General features: G+C 46.6%; 1 protein-coding gene across 6 annotated transcripts in view; it reads right to left on the bottom strand.

The window, feature by feature from the left end:
* The window catches only part of spata20 (spermatogenesis associated 20), a 475,652-nt gene that overhangs the window by 440,283 nt on the left and 16,460 nt on the right, over positions 1-18,909 (bottom strand). For 5 of the 6 annotated variants that reach the window (XM_085963329.1, XM_085963324.1, XM_085963327.1 and 2 more), the window contains exons 2-6: positions 15,246-15,407; positions 11,802-11,866; positions 8,293-8,447; positions 4,892-5,035; positions 3,918-4,119 (exon numbers count right to left, since the gene is read on the bottom strand). In XM_085963329.1, coding sequence (XP_085819455.1) covers positions 3,918-4,119; positions 4,892-5,035; positions 8,293-8,447; positions 11,802-11,866; positions 15,246-15,364 — 685 coding nt within the window. In that variant the 5' untranslated portion in view covers positions 15,365-15,407. Of the gene's footprint in view, positions 1-3,917; positions 4,120-4,891; positions 5,036-8,292; positions 8,448-11,801; positions 11,867-15,245; positions 15,408-16,377; positions 16,647-18,909 lie in introns of those variants that run through there. The other variant, XM_085963328.1, reaches the window with a different exon arrangement.

Raw genomic sequence — 18,909 nt, 5'->3', positions numbered from 1 at the left:
GTCAGCACCTTCAGGGGAGGAGGGGGAAAACACTGGGGGGTAGGGAAGATGCTGCACCCACTATTAGCTAAATCCCCTCACACCACTGGGGAAACTCTAGCCAGGCATCCCCCGATCGTGTTCAACAGTTGAATGAATACATGAACGCAAAGTGGTGTTACAGTCGATTTTATAAACCATTTATTTTTGAAAAGGAGTACAATGGGTAAAACTCTCTGCATTCTTGAAGCTTCAACAGAGCCTTACCATTCGTACCCTTTTTAAAAATAAAAGCCTCAGCTCACATTGTTCACAATGCGATGAGAAAGTTTAAGCAAATATAGCTGTGCAGTACTGGGCTACTCACTTGACACGGCTGGGAGTTTCTGGACCATATTGTGTCCAAAAGCCTCGAGTTTTACTCACTGTAAAGTGATTTTAAATAGAAGCAACGTCAATCAGAAAAAAAACAAGGAAAAGAGCAATTACTCGCAACCCTGAAGCATGCAAATTGTGGCAAAGACAATCATACATGAAGCAAGAGCCAGGGGCAGACAGGATCATTGCTGAAGTGCAGTAAGGCAAGGAATGTTCGCAATTACCCATGGATTCTAAACACAATGTAACTTTACTTTCTACCTTTATATAAGTCATGGGTTGTAGGGTACAAATAATCGGTAACGCCAACTTGTGTGTATTTGTATAGTCCCTTTAACGTAATAAAACATCCAACAACAACTTCCATTTGTATAGCGCCTTTCATAGTAAAACATCCCAAGGCGCTTCACAGGAGCATTATCAAACAAAAGGAGATATTAGGACAAGTGACCAAAAGCTTGGTCAAAGAGGTAGGTTTTAAGGAGCGTCTTATGGGAGGAGAGGTAGAGAAGTTTAGGGAGGGAATTCCAGAGCTTAGGGCCTCGGCAGCTGACGGCACGGCCACCAATGGTGGGGCGGTTAAAATCTGGGATGCACAAGAGGTCAGAATTGGAGGAGCAGAGATCTCAGAGGGTTGTGGGGCTGGAGGAGGCGGCTACAGAGTTAGGGAGGGGCGAGGCCATGGAGGGATTTGAAAACAAGGATGAGAATTTTTAAATTGAGGCACGGCCAGACCGGGAGCCAGTGTAAGTCAGCGAGCACAGGGGAGATGGGTGAACGGGGCTTGGTGTGAGTTAGGATACGGGCAGCAATGCATCACATCACATAGAAGATAGCAGGTGAAGCAGTCATAGGAGAATTAGGAGAGTTCACCAAAAGCGCAGGCGAAAAGGAGGCTTTTAAAGGTGGCGTGGGAAGTAGCATGTTGCAAGGAGGGAGTTCTAGAGGCTGGGACCTAGACGGCTGAAATCTCTTCCATGAAGAAAGAAACACTGGGAGGCGGAAGCACAGCAGACAAGTGTCGGTAAACCACAGAGTGTAGGCTGGAGGAGATGGCCAACGTAGGGTAGGGAAAGACCATGAGTGGGAGTTTGTAGAGGAGGACAAGGATTCTGAATCTGGTGTTGGGAGATGGGGAGCCAGGGGAGGTCAGAGCGGGTATAGGGGCGACGGGAAAACAGGATTTAAGACAGGAGAGAGCAAGCGGGAGGGCCAAATGTGTGGCTGTCAAAACTTTATGGCAGTGGTGTTCCAAAGGCTTCTTTTCTCTTTTACTAACTGTCTCCTTAAATCCTCCTCCTCTGCCTCTTCCACCACCAAGTCTGAGGAGCTCATGAATTTCTTCATCATCAAGATCATGATCATCCATTCTGCTGCCACCCCACTTTTCTTTGTGCCCTAAGTCAAGTCCCCCTGTCCTCCTCCCACTCTAGCCTGAAGCCCCGCTAGTTTCTCCTCCATATCTCCCCCGACGTTTCCAAGCTCATCTCATCCATGGGGTCTATCTGCTGTTCCTTTGACTCCATTTCACTAAACTCCACACCACCCAACTTCCTTCCCTGGTGTTGTTAATGGTTCCTTCTCTCTTTGAAAACTGCTGTCAACACCCCTCTCCTCAAACAATCCCACCCTCTGACCCATCTGTCCTGGGTAACGGTCAACTCCCTTTCCTCTCCCAGGTCCTTGAATGTGTTGTCAGCTCCCACCTCCATGCCCATCTCTTCCACAATGCCATTTGAATCCCTCCACTCGGGCTGATGGCCCTTCCACAGCTCTGACCAGCATTCTCTTGTAGCTGCGACCCAGGTGCATTATCTCCCCTCGTCCTCCTCAACCTTTCTGCAGCCTTCAACATAGTCAATCATACCATCCTCCTCTAATGTCTCGATGGGACTGCCTCTGCCTGGTTCCACTCTTACCTATCCGATCGTAGACAGAGCATCTTGTCCCGTACCATAACTTCCAGAGTCCCCCAACGCTCTGACCTTGGCCCTCTCATTTTTCTCATGCTGCCCCTTGGCAACATAATCTGCAGACATTGGGTCACATGATACCCAGCTCTAGGTCTTCACCACCTCACTTGACCTCACCACTGCCTCTGTGATGTCCACCTAATTGTCCAAAATTGGATCAGCTACAAATAAAATGTAAGACTTGCATTTATATAGCACCTTTCACGACCTCAAGATGTCCCAAAGTGCTTTACAGCCAATGAAGTGCTTTTAAAGTGTAGTCACTGTTGTAACGTAGGACCATTGGGAAGACCAAAGCCAATCGTCTTTGCTCCACCCCATCCCACCACAAATTCCACTCTCCACTCATTCCATACCCCTTCCCGACCACGGTGTCAGGCTGAACCAGACTGTTGGCAAACTCGGCATCTGTTTGTACTGAACTAAATTTCCAACCCTATGTTCTCTCCACCACAAAGACAAGCTATCTCCACCCCATAACATCAGCCACTCCCAGTTCCTACCTCAACCCTCATCTGCTGAAACTGTCATAATGCTTTCAGCATCTCCAGGCTTGATTACTCCAATGCTCTCCTTACTGGACACCCATTTCCACCTTCTATAAATTTCAGTTGATCCAAAACACTGCTGCCCCTATCCTATCCCACATCAAGTCCCGCTCGTCCATCACTGGCCTACAATGGCTCCTGGCTCTCCTACACCACAAAATTGCTGTCCAGGTCTTTAAATCACTCCATAGCCTCGTCTTGTCTCCATCTCGGTAACCCAGCTCTCTGCTCCCCTGGCTCCGACCTCCTCTGCATTCCCCACCACCTCCACTGGTGATGGTGCTTTCAGCCACTTAGGTCCCAATCTCTGGAATTCCCTCCCTAAACGTCTCCGTCTCGCCACTTGCCTTTCCTCCTTAAAAACCTTCCTTAAAACATACAAAATGGACAGGTAGGAAAAGACCAGGTGGTCCATTAGGTCTGCCCCACATCGTGATGGCTAAAACATCATAACTAAACACTTCTTCCCTCTTTTCACTAACTGTGCAGCACATTCAGTGTTCAGCAAAGTGCTAAGGAGCTGAACACAAGAACCCAGCATTTTACTTCATGGTAGTTGCACTCTCCAGTGCGAACTACATCACTGGTGGAAAGCCTCTACCAGCGACTCTCCAGAACACCTCGATTTGAAGATTCTTATCCTCTTGTTCAAATCCCTCATGGCCTCGCCCCTCCCTATCTCTGTAACCTCCTCCAGCCCAACCCTCCGAGAACTCTGTGTTCCACCAACTCTGGCCTCTTGTCCATCCCCCCCCACTTCCTTCACCCCACCATTGGCGGCCGTGCCTTCAGCCATCTCGGCCCTAACCTCTGGAATTCCCTCCCTAAACCTCTCCACCTCTCTCTCCTCATTTAAGACCCTCCTTAAAACCTACCTGTCTTTGGCTTGTTGTCAATTTTTTGTCTGATTACGTTCCTGTGAAGCGCCGTGGGACCTTTTACTATGTTAAAGGCGCTAAATAAATGCAAGTTGTTGTTGTTGTTGTTGTGACCCTCCAAAGACGGTGGGTGTATTTTTAAACATGCCTATGTTCCTCACCCGGTGACGGGAATTTCGGCGACTCGTGGAATCCTCCGTATTCATCCTCGTAGGAATGAGCCAGCTGTTGGAAGCATCTCTCCATCACCTGGGGGCAGGGCGGTGGGACTGCCTCCTGGTCAGCGCTTACTGCTACTCCCCTCTGCAGTGCTGTCAGGATCTTGTTGCTGCGTTCGGTTAGCCCACTCCGGTTTTTCTTCCACTAAAGCAAATGTTTTTAAAACATGAACAATTCTGGAAAACTGAATCATTTGAAGCTCTCCAATAGTTTGGCAAGTGCCTCCGCCCGGGGTTAAACAGGACTTATACTTGGAAACCCAAGATTTAAGCACTGCCTAAAAATGAGCCCTGCTGCTGGGGATTGCTAATGTTCAGTGTCCCAGCAATACGTGGAGTTTAAGCAGCCTTAGTTAGACCAGAATTAAATTGAAAACTCTCTTTACAATAAAGGACATGTAATAAACAGGTTTTCCCATAGATTACATTCAAGGCTGAGATAGATAGATTTTTGGGCTCCAGGGGAATCGAGGGATATGGAGATTGGGCGGGAAAGTGGAGTTGAGGTCGATGATCAGCCATGATCTTATTGAATGGCGGAGAAGGCTCGAGGGGCCGTATGGCCGACTCCTGTTCTTATTTCTTATGCCTTCTCCTTGCTCAACCTTCTCCCCTTAACAGACCTCAGTTGCTTCGAACCATTTGCTTCATCAGGGCTGGTCCTTCTACAGACCATGTCCAATCGTCTCTACCCCACACTTATAAGTCTGAGGGAAAGTTATGCAAAGTTTTCCTGACCCTTGAGCTTGCTCCACCATTCAACGAGATCATGGCTGAGCTGTACCTCAACTCCATCTACCCACTTTGGTGCCATATCCCTTAATACCCTTACCCAACTAAAATAAACACGTCCAGGGATCCAAAAATTCAGGGACCACCCTGTCCTACACACCATTTAACAGCAACGGATACCATACCTGCTCAGCCAGGTTCTTCAGCATTGTCTTAAACCCCGGTCGGTGGAAACTGTCTTCGGGCGCAAAGTAAGTCCCTCCGACAAAAGGCTTGAGCTCAGGGGTCAGCCACACGCTCATTGGCCAGCCGCCTCCGCCACTTGTCGCCTGCGACCAAAAGAAAGGAAACTATCGTTACAGCTCCTGGGGAAGAGTCATGCTGACGGAAACCAAACCAGATTTCTGTTCATTCAAACTCCACACTTCCTCATTAAGAGCTGTCAAAACTGTGCCGAGAAAAGACTTTAAAAGAAAAAAAGCGAAGACTTGCATTTATCCAGCACTTTTGACAACCTCAGGATGTCCCAAAGCGTTTTATAGTACTTTTGAAGTGCTCCCGCAAACAGCAATGAAACAAATGACCAGATCATCTGTTTTGAGGTGCTAGTTGAGGGATAAATGTTGGCCAGGACACCGGGGGAAACTATGTTCCGAGGCGAGAGTGCGAGCACTGAGGCAGAGCTGACAATGTGCCCATGCTGCGGTCACGGAGAGTAATTGTCAGCTTGGCTCAATGGTGGCACCCCCACCTCTGAAAGTGAAGCTTGTGTGACTTAAACACACAATGTTGGCTGACACTTCAGTGCAGTACCGAGAGAGTGCTACATTGTCGGAGGTGTTGTCTTTCAAAGGAAACATTAGTCTAAGAAGGAACATGGAACCAGTGAGGTGGCTGCATATTCCAATCTGTCAACTTTTACTCATTTGGAATTTGGACTCAATTTGGTTCAAAAGTGTGAACTGTTTTGTTGCATCTCACTCTGCAAAACAGAAAAATAAACACAGCTCCATATGTTTAAATGCTGTTGCAATCTGCCTCACCGTCTTTGATCATAAATTCCACACGTCAACATTTCCCTGGCATTGATCACTCTGCACTCTTAGGATTCTGTAGACTTTGGGGCATTTTTGCATTCTAGGCCCGGCCAGGAGGGCAGTTTAAGAGCGGCGCTCTCCCAAGTTTACTGTTAACTTGCATCTACCATCACCCTGTGAACGGACAGCAGAGGGGAAGCACACATATAAAGTCTGGCTGTAACATTTCGGCCAGTGTGCATGTGTGGAGCACATTTTCATTCTCGGGTTATGGACATTGCTGGCAAAGCCGGCATTTATTGCCCATCGTTAGTTGTCCTTGACAAGGAGTTGGTGGGCCGTCTTCTTGAACCGCTGCAGTCCGTGTGGTGATGGTACTCCCACAGTGCTGTTAGGGAGGGGCTTCCAGGATTTTGACCCAGCGACGATGAAGGAACGGCGATATATTTCCAAGTTGGGATGATGTGTGTCCTGGAGGGGAACTTGGAGGTGGTGGTGTTCCCATGTGCCTGCTGCCCTTGTCCTTCTAGGTAGTGGAGGTCGTGGGTTTAGGAGGTACTGCCGAAGAAGCCTTGGCGAGTTGCTGCAGGGTATCCTTTAGATAGTACACACTGCAGCCACGGTACGCCGGTGGTGGAGGGAGTGAGTGTTTAAGGTGGTAGATGGGCTGCCGATCAAGTGTGATGCTTAGTCTTGGATGGTGACGAGCTTCTTGAGTTTTGGCAGAGCAGCACCCAGCCAGGCAAGTGGAGCATATTGCATCATACTCCTGACTTGTGCCCACATGTTTTGGGGAGTCATGGATGATGATGTCCTAACGTCACCACTGACATGAGTGGCAGCAGCTTGTTTATACAGCCCTAGTAAAACTGGCGCCAGCCAGGCAGACCCAGTGAAAATTGGGCTGGCCACTATCTGGTAGGTTCATACTGTAGCCACAAGTTGTGTGAGAGCCACACTATGGGAACTGGTAGCTGAAGAACAATGTGAAAGGGACTTTATACTTTATTGTGTTTACTTTTCAACATTGCTTCTCCACATCAACATTGAAAGCGATGAGTCTACTGTCGCTCTCACATCCCTTCCAAAATCTGTCAGCTGTGGCTCAGTGGTTAGCACTCTCGCCTCCGAGTCAGAAGGTTGTGGGTTCAAGTCCCACTCCAGGGACTTGTGCATATAATCCAGGCTAACACTCCCAGTGCAGTGCTGAGGGAGTGCAGCACTGTCGGAGATGCGTCTTTCAGCTGAGACATTAAACTGAGGCCCCATCAGTTCTCTCAAGTGGATGTAAAAGATCCCACAGCAGTATTTCAAAGAAGAGCGGGGGAGCTCTCCCCGGTGTCCTGGCAGATATTTATCCCTCAATCAACATCACTAAAACAGATGATCTGGTCATTATCATATTGCTGTTCATGGGAGCTTGCTCTGCACAAATTGGCTGCCGCATTTCACATTTCCTACATTACAACAGTGACTGCACTTCAAAAAAGTCCTTCATTGGCTGTAAAGCGTTTTGGGATGTCCAGAGGTTGTGAAAAGTGCTATATAAATGCAAGTCTTTCTTTTAGACTACGATGCAGGGTGATAAACCTGGGTGAAGTCCAAGGCCCACCATGCAGGATATACCAAAGTTGAAAAGAACAGGAGGGAAGACTAGCTAAATCAGGAAGTGACGGTTCAATGCCACCAAACTTGCAATGTAAGAACCTATAGATTGCAGGAAGAAAAGACGACTAAGGGAGGTGAGGAACTTCAGTGTTTGCGGGTGCTTGAAAAGAGTGAGTTAGAACAGGAGATGGTTGATGAGCCTACAGGGTTAAAAAAACCCACTGTGTGCGATACTGGGTCAGAAACGAAGCACAGCAGGACATTTGCCTTGCTTGCTGCAAGTGCTACGCCCGCCAGCACCTCTGCTGTGGCGCCTTGTTACGTGTGCAAGCAGAGGCCCTGCTCTTGGAGCTCGCACGTATACAGGCATGATTCTGTAACGCTGCTGCAGCAATTAAAGGGCTGCAGCAGCAATGTGTGGAATTTGGTTTTCTTCCCATCCTGCGATCATAGAGAGTGATTGTCAGCTTGGCTCAATGGTAGCACCCGCACCCGAGAGTGATGCGCACAGGTTTAAGACTTGAAGACATATTGTAGGCTGACACTTCAGTGCAGTACCGAGGGAGTGCTACATTGTCAGAGGTGCCGCCTTTCAGAGGAAACATTAAACTGCAGTCCTTGTGTGCCAGTTAAGTGGACATAAAAGATCCCAAGGCAACCTGCACACCAAATGGCCCTGCTATCTGACTGCCCAGAGTCTGAGTTAAAGTGCAAAGCTTCTTAAATGTTAATTAAGTAGCAGTGGAGACATTTTGGGTGCACTGAAGCAGGAGGCTGAGCGTTAGGCACTTGCTGTTATCTTACGATTGTCTGCTAATGCTCAGTCATCTGATACCGCCCATACATTTGCATGTTACTGGCTAAAGGGTGCCTGAATGTTGGGGATTGGTTGGAATACAGAGGGGGAAAACTCCAGTGATTTCATTAAACAGCAAGCTCACCTGCACAAATGTCATGTAAACTTTATCAACATCTGGCCGCTCCTCCCGGTCAACTTTGATGCAAACAAAATTCTCGTTCATTATTTTGCCGATCTCTTCATTTTCAAATGATTCCCGTTCCATAACGTGGCACCAGTGACACGTGGAGTAACCAACTGGGAAAGGGCAAAAGCAGAGAAAATACATGAACTGGAGATAGAACCTACGCACACATTACACAGTACGCACACACACACAGTGCTTCGTCATTGAGACAGAAGGAAAAATCTGTGTGGGGAGGGTTTTAAGGCCATTAGAACCCAAGTTGTTCCCTTGTATTTGCTAGTACAGGTTGAGCGTCCCAAATCCAATGTTCCAAAATCCGGACCCCGGGCCGATTGGTGACAGGGGTCCGGAATCCGTAAAATGTTCCAGAATCCGGCCACCCTGAGGGAGGCTTACCAAAAGCGCAACCTGGGCCCAGGCATTTCCGGACTCGGCGCGTGTTTCTGATGTCGAAGTCCGGCAATATCACAACCTGGGCTTGGGCGTTTCCGGACTTCGGACATCAGAAACACGTTCCGAAGTCCAGGAAAGTCCCGAGGTTACCGGATTCGGGACGTTCGACCTGTAGGAGGCGCAGACAGCTTCTCCCTCTTTCGATTAGAGATGGTACATGCAGAGAGAAGTTCCTCCCACCTTTAATAGAAATGATACATACAACAGGGGTGGGGGGGAGAGAAAGAAAGAGAGTTACAATCTTAGCCTCAATATTTTTCACAAAAAGACGAAAGCGGATAACAACTGGGAGGCCAGCCATCTCATGATGAATTTAAATGGGAAAAAAAACGTTCAGTGAAAAAAATGAAGATAAAAATGAAGGAGGAAAACATTCCTTCAAAATAAGGTTAAGCGTCCCATTGGCTTAGCATATTTAGCCAGTGACTAACTCAACCGCACAGACGAGGAAGGGCCCAGATTTGAGCCCCAATTTTTATTGAGTTCGCCAATCTCACCAGGGTGGCAATAGGAATCCACCACAGATATCTACTTTCCTCTCAAAGCTCTCTGTGTTGTAGCTGATAATCATCTCTCGCTTATCTCATCAACTCAAGGGTGTTCCAGGACTGTCCTCTCTCCCACTCGATTACTTTTTCTACTTATCCTCCAATCTTCTCCACTCTTATACAGATGCTTCCACTCTACATTCATAACCTCTTTCATATAAATGGTTGAATCAGTCCCTCTTAATTTCTTCAATGGCTTTCAATGGATAATGAGAACCTTGTTTCTTTCAATTCTGCCATGACAGCTTTTTCCAAGTCCAGACACATCTCCTGTTATCTTTGATGGCGCCACCCTTCATCTTTTCACATTCTTGGTTTCACTTTCTTCTCCACCACTAAAGCTGCTGCAAGAAGCCCAGATTTCTTTTCTTTTATGCATTTCCTTTTCCCTCAGCAACTCTATAAAGCCCAATTTCATCAAGACGGAATATTGCTGTCATATCTGAGGAGGCTCATTTAACAAGTTGACTGATAGAAAATCTCCAGTTCACCTCATCCTCCCTATCTCACAGGCGTGAAATCGACGTGGCCCTGGATACATTGGAACTGAAAGCGATTAACGGATACAGTGCCAGCAATGCAGATTAGCATCACTTGCTGCAACCCAAAGGTAACCTTTAGTGTAAAAATGGTAATTATACATAAACTGCCACACTCCGGACAACGAATTCCATGCTGTACACCATAAACCTGCAATCCCCACGGCATTTTGTGCCCCCACTGGATCTCTACACCTTGAGCATCAACATAAATGTCGACTGCACTGGAATCCATTGCAGATTGATGGTTTTTGGGGCATGAATATTTATGATGTTTCTCAGTTATTTCAGAAAATAATAGTTCCAGTAAATGCACAGCATAAAAATAAGCATTGAGTTATTCATTCCTTCTCAATTCTTTTTTTTATTATTCCTCCGATACCCGAGAAACACACATGCTTTCTTCAGCAAAGGCTCGTCTTTGTGCAGCTCTGCCTGTTCTCTCTCTCTCTCGAGCAATCCTGTAATTTCTGGCAAATTTGCAATAAAAAAGCCAAAGGAGCACAACTGGGGATTTTCTCTTTAATATTTAATATTTCCTGTTTGCATCACTGCGACTTTAGCTGAATAAATAAACTAGCTCTCAGAACTGACACACTCATTCTGAAATGAAATGGAAAAAGCCCCCCTCTCCCCCCCGGGGTCACTCTTGAATTTTAAGCATTTTTGAAATATTGCGCACGCTAAACCTAGTCTTGGAAATCATTTAATTAAAAGCTCTTCAAAAAATGCTGAAACAGCAAAAGTGTAAAAAATGCACCAGGGTGCAAAAATATATATTCAATTTAATTACATACCAATCTTTTCTTTTAAAATTATACAAGCAACCAGCTTTGTTCTTTTAAGTATCTTCCTTCAAGCAAGAGCGAGACCTGTTTCTGGCTGGAACGGAGATTCCACCACCACCCCCCTTACAAGAGGTAGTTACGGCATAGCATTATCAAGGCCAGAGTGATCTCCTGAACTAGTTTCAATCGTCGGGATGGGCGGGAGCGTCTGACAGGACTTACCCAGATTTATTTTCCCAAATTTTTTAAAATCAGGACGCTTGCCACTCCCAGGAGATCACATGGTTTTGGTTGGGGTGCGGTGCGGAATCTATATATTGTGATGCACAAGCTATCACAATTGTGGAGGACAGGCTGGATGGACCAGAGGGTCTTCTCCTGTCCGTCATTGTTCGTATGTTAACAACAAGGTTTATACAACCAGGTTTTGAGAGACGAGCCCTCCACCAAACGAGAACGGTTTGGTTATAAGTTCATTTGAACAAACAATTTCTCCTTTTCCAAGTCTTTTATTTCCGTTCCTCCGCTGTCTTTGTGTTACCGTGAACTAAAAGCAACCCACCTCAAAATTAAACTGAATAAAATAACAGAGGGTGGTGCATGAGGGAGAAAGGAGAAGTATATGTCGATAGGGTGAGATGAAGAGGAGTGGCTGTAAAATTCTATGTAATGTTATGTAATTATTGCCTGGGCCCCAGGTACTGAACAAACTGTGCCAGCAACATGGACGATAATGCAAACCACTGAAGCTGGAATCAGCACCGGCATTGACTGCTTAAACACCCGTGTTCGGGACTCCCCCCGTCCGCCCCCCCCCACCGCACCCCCTTGTTCTCCCCTCTCCAAACAAAGGCAGCAGTTAAGGAGATGACAACTATCACCCCAGCAGGTGTGGTGGCAACAGCAGCGGGCGCCAGGTGAGCTCCGTTGACCTCCGAAGCTTTTTCCTCCAGTGTTGCTGGGAGGTCAATCCTCAATTCCGGGAGACGCCCGGACAATCCGGGAGAGGTTGGCGACTTTAGGAGAACCCCGGTGGAACTTCAGGGCCGATGTCTTCAGGATTCAAACAAAAGGGGGAGCAGACGGGAGATGCGGAGGGGAAAAGATGCCCAAAGTAACATGACCACATGCTGTACCTGACAGAAAGATTGGCTTGTCTTCCTTCTTCGCTTTGGCAAATGCTTCTTGTCCCCATGGATACCTAGACAATCAAAACAGTGTAACTATATAATTGTGAAAATAACATTCTGGGATACAGTATTTGGCTGATGTGAGACAGGACGTGTGGTGAGCGTAGCACGCTTGGGAGGAGCAGGTGACTTTTGACCTATGGTTCCCAAAACTCTCCACCACTGGAGGTTTTCCGCGCCTCATGTCTGGGTCTGTTGTAGACTCATTGACAGTCTATGATTAGTCAACAACTCCATTATTGTTGTGGCATGTGACTACCAGGATGGTAGAAGGAACTCGAGGAACAGCACCTCATCTTCCAATTAGGCACTTTGCAGCCTTCCGGACTCAATATCGAGTTCAACAATTTCAGATCATAACCTCGGCCCCTATTGCATTTTCACTTATATATTTTTTTCCACCCCTTTGTTTTGGGTCTTCCCTTCCCCCCCCCCTTCCTTTTTTTTCTCTCTCCCACGTGGCAGCTGTTTCTTATCCTGCCAGTACACTTCACACCTAATCTCAGCCGTCTTTGTCTCCACTGTCCTATTACCATCTCGTCTGGTTTTGAATACCTCTTAATGTCTCTTTACTTCTCTTTTGTTCTATCGCAGCCCTGCCTTCGATCTATTTCAATTCCTTTCCAGTTTTGAAAAAGGGTTCACCCGAAACGTCGACTTTTAATTTCTCTCCACAGATGTTGCCTGGCCTGCTGAGTTTTTCCGGCATTTTCTGTTGTTATTTTGGTAGAAGGTGAACTGGATGGACTGTGGTCTTTTTTCATCTAGCAATTCCTTTGTACCTATTTCAATTTGGTCCCAATATAAGGGATTGTGTTCGTCCACCATACTGCAGTGTGTAATGGGAGCCACAAAGCAGTTCATAACCTGCACTGGCCCACCAGGAGGAAGTTGGGGAGAGGCCATAAAAGGAAGATGGTATAAAAATGGGGCAGAAGGCTCTCTTGGTGGCTCAGTGAGCGAACGTACCACCCAGTGTGTTACAGCGTCACGCAAGCTCCAGCTTCAATCCAGTATCAGCCACAGTGGCAGCTGGGGTGCTACAACTGGCCTCAGGACCTGTGGTAGGGTTGGAGAATCAGCCAGGATTCTGGCTCCTGATTCGGGAGTGACTCCTCCTGGAAGGTGCACATATGTGGATGTCAGGTGAGGACGGGATCAGGCTTGGCTGTGATGCCCCTGCAGTCGAATACCCTGCCAACATGCGCGGTTCAAGCTGACGCATAGAGAATTGTCACTGGGCGAGGTACTGGGAGGCAACAGATACCCATAGGCCCATTCCCTCCAGTCTGTCGGTGCCTTCAAGAGTAATGGAGAAACAACTGAAGGTGTAGGGGGAAGTAAGTTCTGATAAAGAGTAAGAATTTCAGTATAGGGTGTGGAACCCCAACTCGCTGTTCCCCCTCGTGCTGAGGTGCTGGTATCAGTCATGCCACTGAGGCAGGCACTTGCCTACAGAGAAGGGCAGAAAGAGGGGAAGGACCAATCTGAGGAACGGTCATTCTCAAACCACTTGGGTGCTCCATTCCCTTGGGACCATTCACAGGGCACCACCAGCAGAGGCCTTGGGAACAGCTCATCCTGCTGCCAGGGACAGACATGACATAGGGAGACCAGGAATGAGGGGAAACACCTTTAATAAAATAGAAGCTAGATTAGAAACACACCACCAGCACAGCCACCATATAAGCCTCACTATACCCCAGCGCCAATGTTCCTTGTCATTTTTTTGGGTGTGCAGGCCCTTTAACTGGCTGCATGGCCCATTCAATTTTTCGCCCGTGTGCGGTCATTTCCTATATAGAGCCGGTGAACAGCCTGCGCGAGACCTGCATGGCCGCGCAGCTTAATGGGAACATTGCCCAGCACTCCTTCACTACCTTAATTTACTTCAAATACTGTAGATGGAACTAGCTTCACATCCCAATAGGTATCAACAGGTCAGCAGGCAACTTTACAGAAAGGTTTATTACTCGTTGAAGCTCTGCAGCCTCTCTGCACCAGTGATGCAAACTGCTCGGCGAGCAACAAGAATTTAAAAACAAATAAGAAAATCCAGAGAAAAGGCCACTCAGCCCATCAAGGACTTTGGGGAATCTCCAAGTTCCTTGCCCTCTCTCCCTTGAAAAAAAAAATGGTGCCCTGTGGTTAATATCTCTACAATTCCTCTCTGAAATAGCACTGCAAAGACTTAGTCAGCGATTCATTACAGAGAGTTTATCCCACATTTATCACTCCATTCTTACAGACCATCCCACCCACTTGTTGGAGTGAACCCACTTTGCTGCGGAGGCTAGTTCCCCCCGATCACTGCTTCGAATAAAGGGGTCCAGAAAAGAATCGGGGGTTACTCCCATAAATGGGTGAGCAGTGGGAGATATTATAAATTTTAGATTTTGAAAACCCCGATAAAGGTAGCACAAAGGATCATGGAAAGTTACTGCACGATTTCAGCAAAGAGATTCAGAGAAGGTCTGGGTTGCCTGGGCCTGGGCGACTTTATAGAGGGCGGAAGATCAGTTGATAGAAGGGTGGGGTAGAGTGAACAGTTTCGGTGTGAACAGTTTTGGTCGATTTGCATTATTTTGGAGGGCTATTTATTGGGTGACTTTTACATTTTATTCCTTCTTACACTTGCAATGAAGTAATAAAAAATACTTTGTGGAGCAAGTTCATGGTTTGTTAGAACGTCAATGACGTGCAAGTAAAAAGAGACAACTGGCAGCGCTCTCATGCAACCTGTTCAGCTACTCACTCACCCGCTCGATAAAGAATAAGATCGCTGCAATGAAAAACTATTTACACTAAGTGACTCTTTGTAAAAACAAACCCTACTGCCTCTTGCAGGTGTAATGTGCGATACGAGAGAGGAGAAAACTGGTGAACATTTAGAACTAGAAATTCGAGTCGGGCGATGGCGCAAAACTGGCGGTATCGAATTGGCCGCCCGTTATACGCAGCGCCCGATATTCAGTTCTACTGCAGTCAATGGAACGGACTATCAGGCGCTGCCTATAACGGGCGGCCGATCCGATCCCGCCCACTTCCTGCCACCGCCCGAGATGAATTTCTCGGCCTTATACTTTTCTGTTTCCTCTATTTAAAAAGAGCCTTGGATCGGGAATATTGCAGAATGAGAGTTGGCTTGATCTCTTGTGATTTTATGCCGTGGGAGTGAATGGGAAGGTGTTTGATCCATTGACAATCCACACAAAGGAAGTGATTAGGAAGAGGTTTGGTCCAGAGAAACAGGCCATTCAGCCCCTCAATCCCAATATGAAAAATGATCAAGAATGGATTACAGAAGAAACTGCCAGGAATTCCGATCATATTTTCAAATATAACTCCTTTAATGTTGCAGAAAGAACTTATAAAGCGTTACGTGATTACCAGTCTACGGGGTTGTGTGCGTGCTGCAGCAGGTAGGGAGACTTCTCGTGGATCAATCGGTTGGTGTGCTGCTTTGGGCCCGCTGAAGGAGGTGGCCCCTCTCTGCCTCCTGTTGCCATGGTTACAAACACCGTCCTTGTAAGAATCCTGTTGGGATCGTTCCTGTTGATTCAAACAGAAAAATGTGTGTCCATAACTCATGCTCAGCGGCCAATTATAGTCAAGTGCATGTGATTGCAACTGGGATACAAAATGGGTTAGTTCAGATGCATTGGGGTGAATTTTAACCCCAAAAACGGGTGGGTTGGGATTGGGTGAGATGTTAAAACATTTTAAGCCTCCAACCCGCCCACTTCCACGTTTAATGCAGGCAGGACAGGGGGCGAGCAGCTCCCAGGAGGCCATTTAAATATTATAATGGGTTCCTCACATTTAACCTGTCTCACAGGTTTAACCTTGGCAGACTGGGTTTCCCAGGCCTCAGGAAACCTGGCAGCTCAAGGGAGGTGAGGACAGCTTCGGGGAGAAGTTAAATGCCTTTACAACACTGCTTGTGGGCCAGGAGGAGCAGGAGTGGTCCCGCCGGCCTCCCCAAGCTAACCACCTTCCCTGGGATCGGACACACCCAACCATCAGACCACCCACACATACAAGATCCCCGGGTTGGGGATCGGACCCTCCTCCTGGGGTCGGGGATCAGCCCACCACCTCCCCTCCTCCCACCGTCAAAGAACCCAGACTTTCATGTTTCCCGCCCACAATTCCACCTTCCCCCCCCCCACCACCAAAAAAATGCCTACGCAATAGGTCATTTTGCATTTTGGGATCTTTTCACTATTTTTTCCATAGAATGTATTTGGACAAAGGTACTTTAAATGTTGTGCTTTACGATGATAATCAGATAGATTGGATGCTGTCCCCCATAGACTGTAAATAAGCAGTTCCTTAGCTTATCTTGGTAGTTGGGGAAAACAATTCACAACCATTGTATTGGAAAGTCTTTTATCCCTGTGAACAGCAAAAGATGAAACACAGAAACAGAATGCTGTGCAGGAGGTTGGGTTCTTGAAACAGGAAGGCTGTGAAGACAGTCAAAAACATAAGCAGCTGTAGAGAGAATAAATGTGCTGACCTCAAGACATTAACTGTTCTGTACTCTCTCCAGATGTTGACCGACTTGTGTGTTTCCAGCACTTTCTGTTTTAACTTCAAGATTTCAGCAGCTGCAGTATTTTGCTTTTTTACTTGTGAAGGCAGTCCAGCTTGTTAAAGGGAAAGCTGTGAGGGCTTGTGTTGAAATGAGGACAATGGAGGACAGTTAGAAGCCATCTTGTTTAGGTCAACTAAGAGAGCCCACTGATGTAGGTTACCGTGGCATCATCTTTATTTGTATGAACTTGTGAAAGAACTTGCATTTATATAGCACCTTTCACAACCTCAGGATGTCCCAAAGCACTTTCCAGTCACTTAAGCACTTTGTAAGTGTAGTCACTGTTGTAATGTAGGAAACATAGCAGCCAATTTGCACACAGCAAGGTCCCACAAACAGCAATGAGATAAATGACCAGATAATATATTTTAGGGATTTTGGTTGAGGGACAAATATTGACCAGGACAACAGGAAGAATTCCCCTGCTCTTCTTTGAAACAGTGCCATGGGATCTTTTATCTCCACCCGAGAGGACAGGGCCTCTGTTTCGCGTCTCATCCGAAACACCTCACCTCCGGCAGTGCAGCTCTCCCTCAGTACAGCATTGGGGGTGCCAGCCTGGATTTTGTGCTCAAGTCCTTGGAGTGGGTGTTGAACACATGACCTTCAGACTCAGTGGCAAGAGTGCTACCACTGAGCTACGGCTGACAACAGCTGTGTTATTACTCAAAAGATAAGTTGTACATGTTGAATTAAGCGAGTCTGATGACAACTTGTGTTCTGTATGTTCACCTCACTGCGAAGTAATTTGTAACAAGCCTTATAACTAATCAATTTGTCCACCTTCAGAGAGATTGAAGTTCACATGTGCAAGACACGAATATCTGATCCAGATCACAAGGGGGTATTTTGGTTACACCCCGAGTTACGTTATCATGCAACTAGATGTAGGGTAGAGTTAACTCCCACAAAAATAAGGCAGCACTAAACTCGAGAAGGTATCTACAGCAGGCTCGGATTTGTGAACACTTTTGTTCTACGCGATTAGCTCAGAACGACACTTTGGGCACAAACAAACAAACAATCAGGCTGTCAGATGTCTCCGTACTTCACTAAAAGTGGCAGTTGTATTTGGATGGAGTAACAGTCCAATTAATTGATAATCTGCGAAGGACTGTTGATTACAAGAGAGACAGCCTTTTGTTTCAATATATCTGCCAACGATGTTGAATGATATATCTGCTCTGACCTTATGCTAGTGGGCAGGTGGACAAACCACTGCCCACATTGCATACTTTGTAACTTATCTTTCCAACTAGCAAATGAGTTTTTTTTTAAATTCATTTTCAGGATGTGCAAGGCCGACACTTATTATCCATCCCCTAGTCACCCTGAAAATGTGGTGGTAGGCCTTCTTCTATTGAAACAACATAGTGGCTTCCTAGACCACTTCAAGGCTGAGATAGATAGGTTTTTGGGCTCATGGGGATTCAAGGGATATGGAAATCGGGCAGGAAAGTGGAGTTGAGGTCGATGATCAACCATGATCTTATTGAATTGCGAAGCAGGCTCGAGGGGCCGTTATGTCCTCTTACAGGAAACTTTCTGGTATCCGGCACGGACGGGACCGACGTGGTGCCGGTTCAACAATGCCGGACGACTGAACACTATAGTAAAAGATACGGAGCTCAGAGCTCCATATAAAGCAACAAACCCAGCTTCAAAACAATCGGCACAAGTTGCAAGCGTCTCTGTAGCTTAGCAACAGCTTCAGCTACACCCTTGCACAGCAACAAATGGAGTAAAAAAAGTAATAAAAGTTATCTGAACCGACTCCTGAATTTTGCCGGTGGATAGAGCGTTCCGGTTATTATGGGGCCAATTAATCGAAAGTTTCCTGTATTTCTTATATTCTTATGTTCAGAGGGCAGTTAATAGTCGACTCGTTGGTGTGGGACTGGAGTCACATATAGGCCAGACCAGGTAAGGACGGCAGGTTTACTTCCCCAAGGGACACTGGTGAACCAGTTGGGTTTTTACGACAATGGTCACTTTTACTGAGACCAGATTTTTATTTAAAATAAAAACAGAAAATGCTGGAGACACTCAGCCGGTCAGGCAGCATCTGTGAAGAGAGAAACAGAGTTAACGTTTCAGGTCGATGACCTTTCGTCAGAACTGGAAAAAAGCAGGAAATGGAACAGATTTTTAAGCAAGTGTAGGGGCTGGGAAAGGGGGGAGGGGATGAAAGAACAAAAGGGAAGGTCTGTGATAGGATAGAAGGCAGGAGAGGTTAAGAGACATTAAGAGATATTCAAGGCAAGAGGAGATGGTAATGGGACAGGTTACGAAACAAAGGATGGCTCTAGATGAAGTGTAAATTGCGCTGGCAGAATGAAAGACAGCTGCCATGTGGGAGAGAAGCAAAAAAGACAGACAAAAAGTGTGGATAATAAAAAATATATATATATGATAGGGCCCGAGGTTACGATCTGAAATTGTCGAACTCTATGT

The sequence above is a fragment of the Somniosus microcephalus genome, chromosome 21, assembly GCF_052327205.1.
Source record: "Somniosus microcephalus isolate GS21.2 chromosome 21, FLI_Smic_1.0, whole genome shotgun sequence".
Classification (NCBI taxonomy): domain Eukaryota; kingdom Metazoa; phylum Chordata; class Chondrichthyes; order Squaliformes; family Somniosidae; genus Somniosus; species Somniosus microcephalus.
Note: the sequence above shows the minus strand (reverse complement) of the source record. Positions and strands in the feature narration are given on the sequence as shown.